The sequence below is a fragment of the Centrocercus urophasianus genome, unplaced genomic scaffold (genome assembly GCF_019232065.1).
Source record: "Centrocercus urophasianus isolate 14NV4802_14NV808 unplaced genomic scaffold, USGS_Curo_1.0 seq_2, whole genome shotgun sequence".
In the NCBI taxonomy this organism is placed as follows: domain Eukaryota; kingdom Metazoa; phylum Chordata; class Aves; order Galliformes; family Phasianidae; genus Centrocercus; species Centrocercus urophasianus.
The window spans coordinates 12,871,062-12,885,201 of record NW_024884755.1 but is presented as its reverse complement, the minus strand read 5'-3'; the positions used below and the strand labels follow the sequence as shown (position 1 = coordinate 12,885,201).

General features: G+C 42.9%; 1 protein-coding gene across 3 annotated transcripts in view; it reads right to left on the bottom strand.

Moving 5' to 3' along the window:
* CDYL2 (chromodomain Y like 2) overlaps nucleotides 1-13,334 on the bottom strand; it is a 56,240-nt gene extending 42,906 nt beyond the window's left edge. Inside the window, exons 1-2 of one of the 3 annotated variants that reach the window (XM_042821841.1) lie at nucleotides 11,063-12,420; nucleotides 9,148-9,334 (exon numbers count right to left, since the gene is read on the bottom strand). In XM_042821841.1, the coding sequence (XP_042677775.1) occupies nucleotides 9,148-9,189 (42 nt within the window). In that variant the 5' untranslated portion in view covers nucleotides 9,190-9,334; nucleotides 11,063-12,420. Of the gene's footprint in view, nucleotides 1-9,147; nucleotides 9,335-11,062; nucleotides 12,421-13,094 lie in introns of those variants that run through there. The other 2 variants (XM_042821842.1, XM_042821843.1) reach the window with 2 other exon arrangements.
* Nucleotides 13,335-14,140: the final 806 nt, after the last annotated feature.

The following is a 14,140-nucleotide window of genomic DNA, read 5'->3' as shown; positions in this document are numbered from 1 at the left end:
CCCCTGACACTAGTACCTAGCATATCACATTGTGCCCTATTCAGCTGTGTCAAAATCTATAAATAATGTCTTGGTGGAAGTCACAAAGGATTACACTACCAGTAGATTCTGGTGTGTTATTTAAACAGTGCTCACTCATAGCCATGCACAGCCAAATCTCTCCAGCACCGTAATGAATAAGGTCAACTTGGTCAGCTGAAGTTCTGTTTTTCAAATGGCTTTTGTAAAAATACTTTGCCTGAGGACTTTTAATTTTCTTGGTCTGTCTACCATAGTTATCACTTCTTGGTTTTAAAGCACACTGGAATAATTTTAGGAAAGATCTTTTTTTTTCATTTTGAGTGTAACAAACTAGACATTCCATGAATACATAATTTACAATTCGTGTCCATTAGTAAAGATGTCCTGTAGTCAGGAAACAGGTACAATAGTACTTTGCTCTTAAAATGATGCCAGTTCATCACTGTGAGTCATTTTTAGGTTTCTGTGGTGAATTTTTTTTCTGCAGAGGAGGCCTTGAAGTTGCTGACCAAGTCTTTCCTCCAGTGCATTTTCAGTCTTAACCACTCAGGGAGTTAGATGTTACCAATCCTTTCTAGAAACAACTTTGAAGTTTAGGCTCTGAAGGTGAGAACCTTGTTCATTTCAAGATAAAGTCAGATCCAGATACCCATTTCTCTTGGTGCGAAGGATCATATGATATGGCTGACTGTAAAGAGCAGTTGATGAGATGTAGAATTAATGATCTATTTCCATCCTGTTTTCCCAAATGCAAGATAAATGGTAGTGCAATGAAGTTTTTCCTTTGAAGGCCAGTGTCTATTCCACACATGAAATGAGTCCTTGCCATTTGTGTTTTACAAGAACAGTATTAATATTCATGAACATTTCATCTTTAGCCATGTGATAAGCTTGCTTAACAAAAAAGCCCATCCTTATCTTCTGAGGATACTTCTTTCACAGAACCGATCAGTCTGTTTATACACGAGTAGCTACCTTCTGGACATCTATGCACGCGATGACCTGGGGCAATGGAAGCCATTTGCAGTACAGTGTAATTGAAGCTGTGTGTAGAGACGTCTGATCAGTTGATGCTGAAAACAGCTGCTAACGCAGGCAAAAACTTAAGAGTAGGGTTGGGATGTTGCTGAAATTGGTGCAGCACAGAGCTGGTGCGGTTTTTTGGAGCTCCACAGTGCACAAGGCTCAAAGGTCAGGTTAGGAGCACTGCTTTGAAAGACTGAGGACTCCAAAGGAACTCTCAGTCCTATATAGGATTTATTAAGCTCATTAAAATAACACCCAGTCCTAAATGAGCCCCAGCTTTACTTCTTCTCTGTTGTGGCTCTGGAAACTCACAGAGTGTGATTCCCTAGCACAATAGCAGCGAGAAGCCACAGATCAAAAGCAGCTGCCACCATGTCTGAAAAGGGGAACGCTCTCCTAACCGTCTGCAGTTTCTGTCCCAGAAGCACAGCAGCTACCGGTTTACCCTATTTCGAGATGTCCCTGTTTGAGTCAGAGATTCATGTATCCTTCTCAGAAATGGAGCTAAAGATTAGTCACTTCAAAAGGAAATAAAAACAACTCACAACAAAATGACTGCAGAACACTCCTGGTTCATCGTCTGTCTCACTCCCCTGCACTGTTACTGTGAAGCCATATTACACTTTGTATACCAGAAGGGAACAAAAAAGGCAAGTCTTGCAATCAGTCCTGAGAGATCTAAGGCTAAGCAGGCAGTTCCTCAGCTAGCCCTGAGGCCTCAAGTACCTTCCATGTCTTGAATGAGTGATGCATCAAATACTAAATACCCAGTATATCCCCTTGCTGCCTGTTCGCATATGCATCCAAATACTTGTCCAAAACACATCTTTGTGATTCTCAGTAACACATGACACACTTGGTGTGCAACCGCACTTTGCAAGATCAACTGCAGCTCACTATTACCAGAGATGCTTGTACTCTTGGACCTGGTGATCTTTGGGTGGTAACAGGAGGAATAGCAGCTGGATATAAAACATGTGAAGTTCTGTTAGAGCTGTTCTGAGCTGCACTGAAACCTAGAATTAACATGGGAATCTAGAAATTGTACAGAAGGGTTATGTTAAGCTAGAAATCGTACTGATCACCTAAGGAATTCTGTCTAAAATGGCATTTAAGAACTTTCTCCTTGGTTTGTATACTGTACTGTGGGCATAATCTAGAGACGGACTGCAGAAAATCAAAGGATGTATATGCTAAGATACAAGAGCAATGGGGATTGCATATCCAAAGTAAAAGGGTTACTTGCACATTGTAATTTATCTGTAAACAGAACTTCTTTTCCTGCATACTAGCTAGACTTCAAGAACAGCAGTTAATAGTGGAGGAGAAAAACTGCATCACATGGTAAAAATGGAAGGTCCAGTTCACGCTAAAAGACTTGCCTTTTTTCTTCTAGGTGCAGCAGGTTGTCAGTGGTATTTGTTATGAGCAAATGAAGCACAAAAAAATAACAGCAGTGCAGTTGCAGAACAATTCAAATCACAGCCCACTGCAGCCTGTCTATAAGTGGTAACCATGCACACACTTCAGTGTTTGAGACCACTTCCAAGAGTGAGAAATTTTCTACCACCAGCACTCACTGGAAATGCTGTAAGTCATGTCATGTCAGGAAGCTAAAGTGTGTGATGGTCAAACAATGCAGGAAAAAGAACCAGCATCTCTTGTATGACTCATGACCAAGCTAGGAGACATTCAGTTGGTAGAAGCAACTTCTTGGAAGAAGTCTTCCATCAATTCTGCTAGCAATTCCTTGAAGCCTTCTGAGGCTGTAAGAACAGCAGTTCATTACTATAAGCCACAACAGGCAGCCCACAGGTTAAGCCATGAGGTTCTCCAGTGAGTTCTTTCAGGGTAGTGAAAGATTGATGAAAGAATAATTATGCAAAGATTGCAATGTTTAAAAAAAAACACACACAAAAAAAGGGTGTTGTCCTTGGAGCTTGGAATCCCTGTTATCTTGATAAATGTCATGCACCATATTGTTTGCAAAGACTTTAGTCAGCAGGGAGAGATGACAGGACTACCCTGGCACTCCTGCTTTAATCACTCTTCCAATGCAAATGCATGCCAGTGCACAGAGAGGCAGCAGAAGTCACCCACTGTGGTGGAAGGCAGCAGGGAAGGTGGCAGCAGAAGCAGTCAGATTGTCACTACAGTGCTGGAGGGGGGCATAAAAGCTAGCCAGGGAAATTACTGTTTGTATTTTGATAGGAAACTTGAAGGCTCCTGTGATGTAAAGTAAAAGGTGCCTGTAGAGGAAATGCTAAGTCGCAGCTGGTGGGCTGGTGAGAAACAACTGGTGGGAAGGCAGGGCCAACCCAGGGGAGCTCAGGTGTGTGCAATGCACCTGAATGACTGGAGGAGCTGGAGCCAGGATCCACCGCTTCCCAGCCCTCATTTAAGGGTTGGTAGTGGAGGCAAGCATATCTTGCTGGGGAAACCTGTCTACCTGAGGTCTCCTGTAGGTAAGCAGATATATTTTTTTTTTCCTTTGTTTATGTGTCTGTGGCTGCTGTGTTTGAGCATGTTGTCACTTGCTGCAGCCTAGGACTTTGCTACTCCACTATCATTGCTGCCCTTTTCATTGCGTTATGGCATTGTAGTGCTATTTACTCTGTATACGTGAAACTGTGTTATCAGACACAGCTTTCTCTGGGGTGCTCCTTAGTCACCTTTTCTGACTGTTACAGTACTTCAGTTTTTATATTTCTGTGTAGAAAAAAATTAGGAGACAGTGGTAAATTTCAATTACACAAGAGGTTGCTTTTCAACTTCTCGCATTTTGGGAGTGTGACAAACTTAAGTTTGTGCACCCAAACTCTGTTACAATATAGTCTGCAATTACTGCAGCCAAATGGTGTTGTCCCTTATCAGTCATGAGCACCATTGTTTATTCCTTCAAGGACTTCAGGTTATTTTCCCTGGAGTCATGTGGAAATACTGCAATACCTAAACATAATTCCAAGTACTTAGTTTGTGATCCAGAATGTCTCCATTTTCTTTCCTATATTGGTTTGAATGAGTTGCATTCCTATTTAATTTAAAGCTGTATTGTTATGTCATACTGTTAGTGAATCGAGAAGGTGGTTGCTTCCTCTGCTTATTTAGAGGCAATTTCAACTACTTTTCATCCAAAGGCAGCTTTCTCTTGGTGTATCTCCTGAATCTGAACATTCATTGCTGTATTGGACTTGATCATTCCTTCCTTAGAGTAATCAGCAAAAAACTTTGTGATAAACACATTTGTATTTCAAATGTTTCAAAATTCATTGTTGTGCATCTTTTTTCCACGTGAACTGTACTTAGTAGGAATTTTCCAGCACCTCTCCTGTCCTTAAACACCTGATAACCCATTGCAAAAAGACAGATTTATCAGGTGTATTAATGTGATTTTGTTTTGTAATAGTCCCTTCTCTAAAAAGGAAAACAACTTTAAAAATATTATTAGAACAAATTTCAACTGCGTAAGACTTCAAAGGAAGTCCGTTAGCATAGTCAAGCCAATATTACAGAAGAATATTAAAAACAACAACAACAACAACAACAAAAAAAAAAACAATGTCACATTCTATTTTGTAATTCCCTTCTTATTATGAAGAACAACAAGATACATAAGTAGTGCAGTCTCCTTTATAGTTAGCTTGACATCTGTGAACAGCTTAAAACACCACTACTCATTGCAGTGAGTGCAAAGTGATGACAAAAAGTTCATTTTTGTATGTCTCAAAGAATATAACAAGTTGAGCTGGTCAGTTAGAAATTGGGCTGTTTCTGTTAGTAATCACCATTGCTGAAAAAAAACAAACACACCACAGTAGCACCTTCACGTGTCTGTCAGGAGTTAGTGGCTTTTTATATTCCCAGAAACCCTTAAAGATTGATAAATGTGTGTTAATAGTACTGTACAGCACTGAGGAAGTCCATCCAAAAAGTTTAGATGCTGAACTTTTTTTTTTTTATAGAAGTGAGTTATTTTTATTAATTAAGTTTATATATAATATTGCCTCAAGAAATTGCCTCACTCCATACATTTACTCAGATGCTTTCTGTTATATCCTTCTCCCTTTTACCTTATCTATTAGACAGAACTATGGCAGTGAGCCAAAGCTTCACTTTTACTACGTGTGTTTGTTTTGATGTTACTTCATCACCACCTCCATTCTTCTGGTCTTCTGTTTGCATCTTCCACCTGCTGCATCTTGTTGGAATTCTGAATGGAGAGGTCTCTAAATCAGAAATGGTCTTTTCTGCTCTGGAGAGTGACCCACTATTACCATTTGTCCTTTAATTTGCAAGGATGCTAATTAGCAATGATTAGCAATTAGATACAGAATACAACTTGTAAGGCATGTATGTTTGTGATCTCTACAGACTGCAGCAACGTCTTAATCAATACTTATGTTTGTTTAACGACTGTGGTATGTACAAGGCTAAGAACTACCATACAAGGTCAGACTAAAAGTCCATCTAGCTCAGGGCTTACTATATTCTAATAGAAATTAGTATTGGGTACCTAGAAAAATAGAATCTATAGAGTAAGTGCTGCCCTTGCTCTTCCTTTCAGGCAATTAGCAGTTTAAGGATTTCTTTCTACTGAAAGGTGGAAAGGGATCTATCCTCCAAGATGCTGTTTTACCGTTCTTTGAAACCCTTTACAGCTTTGACTTCCACAACATCCTAGAACAAGGAATTTGAAGATTTAAATGCTGTGAAGATGTAGTTCTTTGTCTCAGCTGTTTGCCTGATCACTTCATTTGTTGCATACTTTTTCTTGCACAACAAGTAGCTTTTGTCACTGAATTAACTAATCATCCTCATTTGTTTTTCCTGTAGCACTCATATCTCCCACAATCACTTCTGCTAGCCAGAAAATCACCAAAAAGTTATTTTGAATGAAAGCCATTCCTCCCTTTGGAACCTCCTGTTAGCCTTTCTTGAAATGGATGCAACACTGCAAACAGGAAAGGTGTTCTGCAGTAATACTGCAGCAATCAGCTTCTGTTTCATTCAATTGCTTTTCTAGTAATATCCTAAATTCTCTTTGAGGTTCACCTCTGCTAAGCAGTACTCTTGTCCCATGCACCAGACTTCTCTTAAGAGCTAAAAAGCCTTTTCTGGTTTAGTTTCACCTGCTCTTGTTTTGTGATGCAAACTGAGGTGTGGAAAATGGAGATGATGATGATGAGAGGATTCACTTTGAAAAGCACACACCTGATCCAAATTAAAATACTAACGTAGACACATCCGAAAACTTTTCAGAATGATTCCAGGCTATCTCCTGATACAGTCGCAGCTTCTTCAAGGCTCATCATGTGCATGTACAGCCAGCATTACTTTTCCTTTCATCATTAGCTTGCATTTATAAACACTGAATTTCAGCTGCTGTCACTGAGCTCTTCACTGTCAACCTTTCCCTTGACAGTGCTAGTAATAATTTATAGAAGTTCCATAATAAATATGGCTATTTTCAAATAACTGATGATTCTGCTGTACAACACTGTCCCAGTACTGAAGTTTGGAAACTATCATAACAGCCTATCACCGCTTCTTCTCTCAGAACTCAGCTGGCCAAGAGATGACCAACCCTTCTGGGCCATGGATCTGTTTCAGTATTAGGTGCTCCTATGAGATCCTATCAAGAGACTTCTTTGAAAATCCACTCACTGCTCTGAGAGTTCTGTAAGACCTGACTTCTCTCTAAAAAAAGTTAACTCCTCCAAATCGTGACACATTCACACGTATCTACTGAGTCCGTGTCTTTTTATAAGTGCTACTGATTTTCATACAGCAGAGCTCACAGACTGAGTGGTCTGTAGTCCCCTGTATTCCTTCTTCGGGTACTGAGCGCCTGTCAGTGAACACATTTTAATAGGATGATTTCAAATAAAATGCACAAATTTGAATTGGTGAAGTGCCTTATGGAAGAGGACGTCCTCATTATCCCTTCTTGGCCTTTCTGAAGGAATGGGCTGTGAATCCTGTGGGTGGTTAAGAGAAATTTAGCAACACCCAAGTGGGTCAACTGATCTTTTTCAAAGCAAAGAGTTCTTCTGACAGATGTTTCAATACTTGTTTTGATTTAGTGCTTTGTTGTAAACAGCATGATCAGTAGGCTACAATGCTGTAGGAATCAAATTTCTTCGATAAGCCAAAAGGAATAATTGTTTTCCTGCATAAGTCGAACACATCAAATTACTGAGAAAGTTTTTAGAGACCTAACAGATTTCCAACAGTATTTTACATTATGCCTGGTAACAAGACAGTACTGAAATCTATATTCTCTATGCAATAGAAGAAAAGAGATTTAAGTGTATTTTCCTTCAGCTGTGCAATATTACCAGTCTGAAGCTCTGATAATGCAGAGTGTGATGCTGTTACTGAGCAGGCCAGAAAGACTGTTTTTCTTTTGTCAAAACTAGAAAATTTTCATTTGCACAGATGTAAATTGAGCCTACATTGAAAATATTTTGTGTTAAATTATTTTATATATTCTGCTGTTCTAATAACTTAGACCAGGAATGATCAAATGGCTTTTTATTTTGTAAACTAATATTAAGATGTGTTTTAAACTGTCCTACAGAAATTTTTGAAAAATATGTGAGTAAGGAGGAACAACAAAAAGGGGTTGCACTGATGAAAATGTACAGAGCCAAGAAACTGTAATACTGCTAAAAGTCAAATGAATGGACAAAGAAATGCCATTTACAGCATAGCTGGCCATTACAATTACTCCATTGATTAAAAAAAAAAAAAAGCCAATTTATTTCAATATTAGATCACATTTAAATTCTGCCATTATTTAAAGTAGTCTCTCTCTAAATATTGCAACCTTCAAAAACAATAACTAAACAATGAGTTTGTTGCCAGATATTAATTTTGAACCAAAGACCAAAGCAAAACACTATTTATCATTCAGAAAGCAATACAAAAATGTGTTGTTTTGATCTGTTAGGTGTAAAGACCAAAACTGGTAAATGAAGAGAAGCAAGTTTAGTACAAGGGCTTTGGTGGGAGGAAAGTCTTCACTTCCCATGTTCAGGCCTTTGAGCATGATAGACTTTTCCAGCAGTCTTTCCAAGCAGGAGTAGGCTTGTACCTTGTACCTAGCCAGATAAAGCACTTTGTTACAAAACTACAACATGCATAAGCAATTAATTGGTTTTTAGTATTCCAAAATATGCCAAGCAGTCTACAATGTAATGAGGAAGTTGGAATAGTAGCAACAGTGACGTTGTAGGTAAACAGGACAGTCATTATGTGCATTGTAATGGTTTATATGCAGCTGACACTGGAATTTCTTAGTAAGGTAACAAAAATTGCTGGAGTTATGCAGCAGTTGTTGTATGCTATTGAGACTCACTTGGTATCTTTAGTTTAGAGAACTGTGACCACAGAGAAGGCACTCCAGTCTAGCTTCTCCATTGGTGTTAATTCTCAGTTCAGTCCATCATGCAGATGACTGCCCAGTTTGTGGTTAAAGAATACTGTCTGCCTTCATCAGGCATTAATGTTTCTATAGACAGCAAATAACATAGCGTACATGTTACCTTATTTTGGGTACAGTTGTCTTGTAAGAACTGATTTTGATAGTAATTCAATTATAGCTTATAGTAAAGAGCTGGTCCTTCAAAATACTTGTTAGTAAAGCTTTTCTGCAACCAAATGCTTGGCTGGCAGGATTAAACCCAGTATTAGTGAAGTAAGTAAGCATTGCATCCACAGCTTTCAGTTCCACAGCACAGCAGCTTAATGCTGTTCTACATCCTCCAGATCCCACATCAAGTCACCATTTTCTGACTGTGAAATCTGCCTTGCTTCTTTAGCATGGGATTATTATGTCATTGAAGAAGTTGATTAAAGTTGGGAAATAATGTTTTTTTGCAAGTCACCTCTGCCATGCAAGATGCATTTGCAATACTTCAAAAATACTTTTTGGCTTTCCAGTAGAGTTCAATCAACATTTTAAGTATGTATCTTCTCTACAAATTAATTCCACTGAAAGAGAAGCAAGATAGAAAATACAGTGTAAGCCTCACTTTGGGGGGGGGGAGGGGGGGGGGGGGAAGATTATTTGCAAAACTCTACATCTGCAAACCAAACCTCATATCCAAAAAGCTCAGTGGTGCTTTCTCTGACTTGCATGTCTCCACGTGCAGTAAGGCTTCAGCAGGCCAAATGGTGCCATTATTATCTTCAAGTTCTGACTCTGCTGGTACTCAACTGCAGTTAAAATTGAGAGATGTTGCAACTCATCTAGAAATATTATCTTTCCAGTGGATCACATCACCTAAAACAAACGACAGCTCATTCTTACACAGCTGCATAAATAGACTATGATTTAATTGATACTTGTCACTAAGGTGGACAAGCCTCCTATCAATGGGCATTGTATCACTTCATTAAGATGCTGTTTTTTAAAATGTCACTTTCCCAAATTGAGCAACACTTCTAAACTGCTCAGTTTAAAAAGTGACTTTATTACTGTGATCCAGAAATGTATGCATATGGCAGCCCCATTCAGAGACTGCGCTATAATCCTTAGATCACTCAGTGTTGTAATATAACCTGACACAAGGTTAAAGTAAAACTTCAGATTTCAACATTGTTGTCCCTGAATGTTTAACAGTATATTATATATAAAACCCCCAAATTTTAAATAAGAGGAAGTATCATGGTCTGCTTCATTAGCATCTGCAATGATACTGATTAACTGATTATATTCATCAATAAAATAGAATTTTATTGCACTAAATGAGATGCTGTGTTAGGAAAGAAAGTTAGGTGTGCTGTTTGTATTGATCCTTTCTTTCCTGTAAAGCTGTCTTGTACACTTTTAATGCCAGAGCCCTTCTGAGAGGAACTATTTGGATTAAGAGAATGTGGGAACTAAATTCAAGATGGAGAATACAAAATATTACTTTGCTTAAAATCATTGACAATAACCTTAATGCAAATCAACAATTTTGGGATTTTTGTTTGGGATGTTTGTTGCCAAAATTAATAGGATTTCCCATGTACACATCCAACAATATATTTGAATCATAAAGCAAAATAAAGCTGTCTTACTGAAGGCCATTGTGAACAAATACCCTTTCGTCAGTCCTTTATTTTTAGTTTGTTACTTCTAAGGAATATGCAATGTACTCTTAAATATTTAACAGGTCACCTTTTATAAGAAAAAAGAAAAGCAATATTCCATGACTCTTACTCAGAAAAGCTTTGAGTCGTAACCATGTGGAAGTCAAGCAAAGCAAGACTAGTGTTTTATAAAGCCTGGAAGCTACACTGAAGTAACTCCACTTTCCTTACTGTTAGTAGGAAATAAATAATATATTTGCTTTAAAACTTTGAAACGAATATCTACCTCTGAAAATATAACGTAATCTTTTGATGTGAAATGTCTTGGTTCTGGCACACAAATCTAGGACTACCAGTAAACAGAATTCCCCATGGGTGTTCTTGAGCTTCTAGATTAAACTGGCAACTGTATTATGGTTCTAAAGGAAATCCAAGAGCAGGAATTCCTGGTGATTAGATGCTACTTTTAACTAGAAAATGGCACCTAGTTAACCAAACACTGAGGTTATTTTGGCTGTGGTCTTACACTGCTTTATATATTTAAAGATAGTCAGTGAATTTACCTTTAATTTTAAAAGGGTAAAAAGTCTTTTGAAATAACAGAACAGTAAAAAAAAAAAAAGATGAACCAATGGAATGAATATGCAGGAAGGAACAAGAAGGCCTATGCAGTCATTTTTTTTTAAAATAAAATTGCTGTCTGCAAACCTGCTGCCTACAGATGTACAAACTCATTGACTTTCTTGATGTTTCTTCTGACCTCAGTCATGGAGAGCTTCATGGAGAAGCAAAATGTAGTTGGATTGACAACTTAAGTCCAACATGCTTTCCCCCCACATGCTGCACATACAGCAGAAGATTTTACACCATGGCCAGCTGCAGATGGTTGAATTCCAAACACCTCAAGCAAGAAATGAATAGCCAGACTTCGATTTACCTGTTATGAGGGATACAATTCTACCATATTCCACAACGATAAGCAAAAGCGCTTCACAACAAAGACGGGAAGTGATTCAAAGGCTTTGAGCCACAAGACTAACAATTCACGTTTTTCTGTACCAACGCCTGCAAAGTGGCTGGGCATCAAATTGATGGCAGCTTGGCTTGTAAGCCTGCCTTCTCTGAACAACCTCCATGCCGGGTTACTATCTGAGCAGTGTCACTTCTTTGCCAAGCAGTAGTGCTCAATGCACAGCCCACATCCAACCACCAAATGCCATCGTCTTATAATAACACATACAAAAAAAAAATCATAAAAAGGAGCAAAATTTTTAAGTAATGAGTAGGAGCTGAAATAGCACAGCTACTATTAACCCCAGAGGCACTGGCTTCATTTCTTTTCAGAACTAATCCAAACATCTATGGAAAACACAGACAAGAGAAGGCAAAGGTCCTCCAAGCATCCCAGAAGTTACAAACACAAAATTTTATCATTGAGTTTTTTGGGTCAAAGTCGTTCTTCACAGAACTCCCACCAGCTCCACCGGAGTCACAACAGTAATACAGCTGATATGCAATAGCCTTCAAATTACAAACTGGCATGACAGGTACTGCAAAATGGTGGGGAGAAGGTCAATGATACTCTTCAAATCATCGCATGTTCTGATCATTTAATGCCACTTAAGAGAGTGCAAGTGCTTTTTGCTTCAAAGGTCTGCATCCCACTCAGTAAAATACAGTCCTGATAGAGCAGTGTCATCCCATAACTACAACCTTTGTCAGGGAGTTCAAAAGACCACGACAAAGTAAAAAACGCCTGTGTGGAACGTGCCAGATCCTCCCGCTGTTGCACTAAAGAATCTACACCAGATCACCAGAGCAAGTCCAGCTGCCTGCACCACGGCGGAGGTTCCACACCCAAGAACGTGCAGATGGCCGAGCGGTTCCCTATCACCGCCGTGCAGACGCAACTGGAAGACAGTCGCTTCTGCCTCTGCCCAAATCTGCGGGCTCCAGACAAGCACTGCACAAACAGCTGCTTCACCAGGAAACGTTTCACCAGCAAAAAAGCCTGGTGAGGTGCTCCACGCCAAGAACTGCTGTCGGACATCCAGGATTTTTGTTTGTCTTTGGTGGCAGAGTTCCACCCCGGTTCCATTGACTGGAGCTGTGTGCACGAAACACTCGTGTCCAGTCGTTCTCATTTTTAATTTCTGTTTTCTCCCTTCTTCTTCTCTGGCACAGCGCAAACGTCCACAATCGTCCTCAGTTCGGGCACCAGAACCGGGTGCCCGAGGTCGGATTTTGCCCGGGGCCGCCCTCCAGTTCCTCTCGCGCTCCCCGCAGCCTCGCCGTGCAGCGGGGGGCCGGGGCCGGCTCGACGCCTCTCTCCCTCCCGCCCCACCTCGCACCCCAGCCGGGGCAGAGCCGCCGCCGCCGCCAAACTTCGGAGCCCGCCGCGGGGCCGCTCCGCTCCGCTCCGCTCGGCCCGGCCCGCCACCGCCCCCGCCACCCCCGCGGCACCCCGGGCGTGAGGTGAAGCAACCTGGCGCCGGCTCCTGCACTTTGCACAGCGGGCGCAGAGCCGCCTCCATCCCTGCGCCCGCCGGCAGCACTACGGCGCATTTTTTCGCACTAATCTGCACATTCAGCACGTCCAGAGCGCCCGTGACTTTACCTGGACTTTCTCCACTCTCCGGGCTCGTCACACCGCGATCGCCTCCCCATCCTACCGCTAACTCTCGCTCTCCTTCACTCCTTCCTCCTCCCTCGCAAGGCCTGCTAAGATCGAGCCCGATGGAAAGTCGAGAGAGAGAAAGAGAAAGAGAGGCAGAGGGAAGGGAGGGAGCAGCTCCATCCCTCCCTGCCCCCCCCCTCCCGGTGCACACGCCAGCCCTTTCCCCCCACCCCAGCCCTTCCCTCGGCGATTTCCTCCGCTCTTCGCAACTACGAGGGCTCCGGGAGCGGCTCCCGGCGCTGCCTTCCGCGGCGCCCCGGCCGGCGCCCCCCCGCCCCGCGGCCCCCGCTACCTCGTAAAGGTCCCCCGAAGCCATGCTGGGTTGCGGGACTGGGCTCCTCTCCGCGCCGTCTCCCTCTCCCTCTCTCTCTCTCTCCACCTCTCCCGCTCGCTCTCTCTGTTGAGTAAACTGTGTTTTGCAGAATGACAGGCTTCGGGGCTGGCTGTGCGCAGAATCAGAGGCGAGGAGAGGCAGAGAGGCAGGCGGCGGGGCTGGCGTAACCAGCAGCAGCTCGGGCGCACAGCGCCGAGAGCCGCGTCTCCCCCGCGGCGGCGGCGGGGCCGGCGCCCCCCCCGCTCCTCCTCCTCCTCCTCCTCCTCTTCCTCCTCCTCCTCGCCGACCGCCACCCGTCTCGCCCGCAGGCACCGGGACAGCTCGCCCCTGCGCCCTCCGGCAGGGGAAAGTCCCGGGGCCGTACGGAGGGCGGCCTCCTCTTTTTCTTTCTCTTCTCCCTCTTCCCCCCCACCAACCTCTTTCCTTCACAGCTCCCCCCGCCTCCCTTCTCGCACTTCAAACTCTTTCCCCGGCCGAAATAAATAAATAAATAACATATAAATAAAAGGGGCGGGGGACGAGGAGAGGCCGCGCGGGAGGGTTGGGCCCGCGGAGGGCCGCGCGCCGCCCGCCCAAGGTCACGGCGCGCGTTGCGCGGGGCCGGCTGCTCTCCGCCGGCCTCGGGCGGCCCTGGCGGGCACCTTCCCGCCCCCTCGGCGCCGCATGGCCGCCCCACCCACCCCGTGGCCATCGCCGAGGAAATGGAGGTGGTGGGGCTGCTCCCGAGAGTCCCTCGAGCGGCGCAGCCTGAGAAGGATGGAGAGCTTGGGGCCCTTCTTGTCCCCACCGGCACCCATCCTTCGCAGTGTGAGGAGAAGCCTCTCCTGCTCCCTTGCAGCCATTTTGCAAATTAGCCAGCCCTGTCCAGGAAATGGAAGCCACTGACCTCCCACAGCTTGGTCTTCGAGCTGAGGTGCTGGGCAACCAGCTCCCATTGTGACCTAGCGTGACACTGGCAGCTGCCGCCATTTTAGAACCTTCTGGGTTCGCTCCTCAGAGGTGCC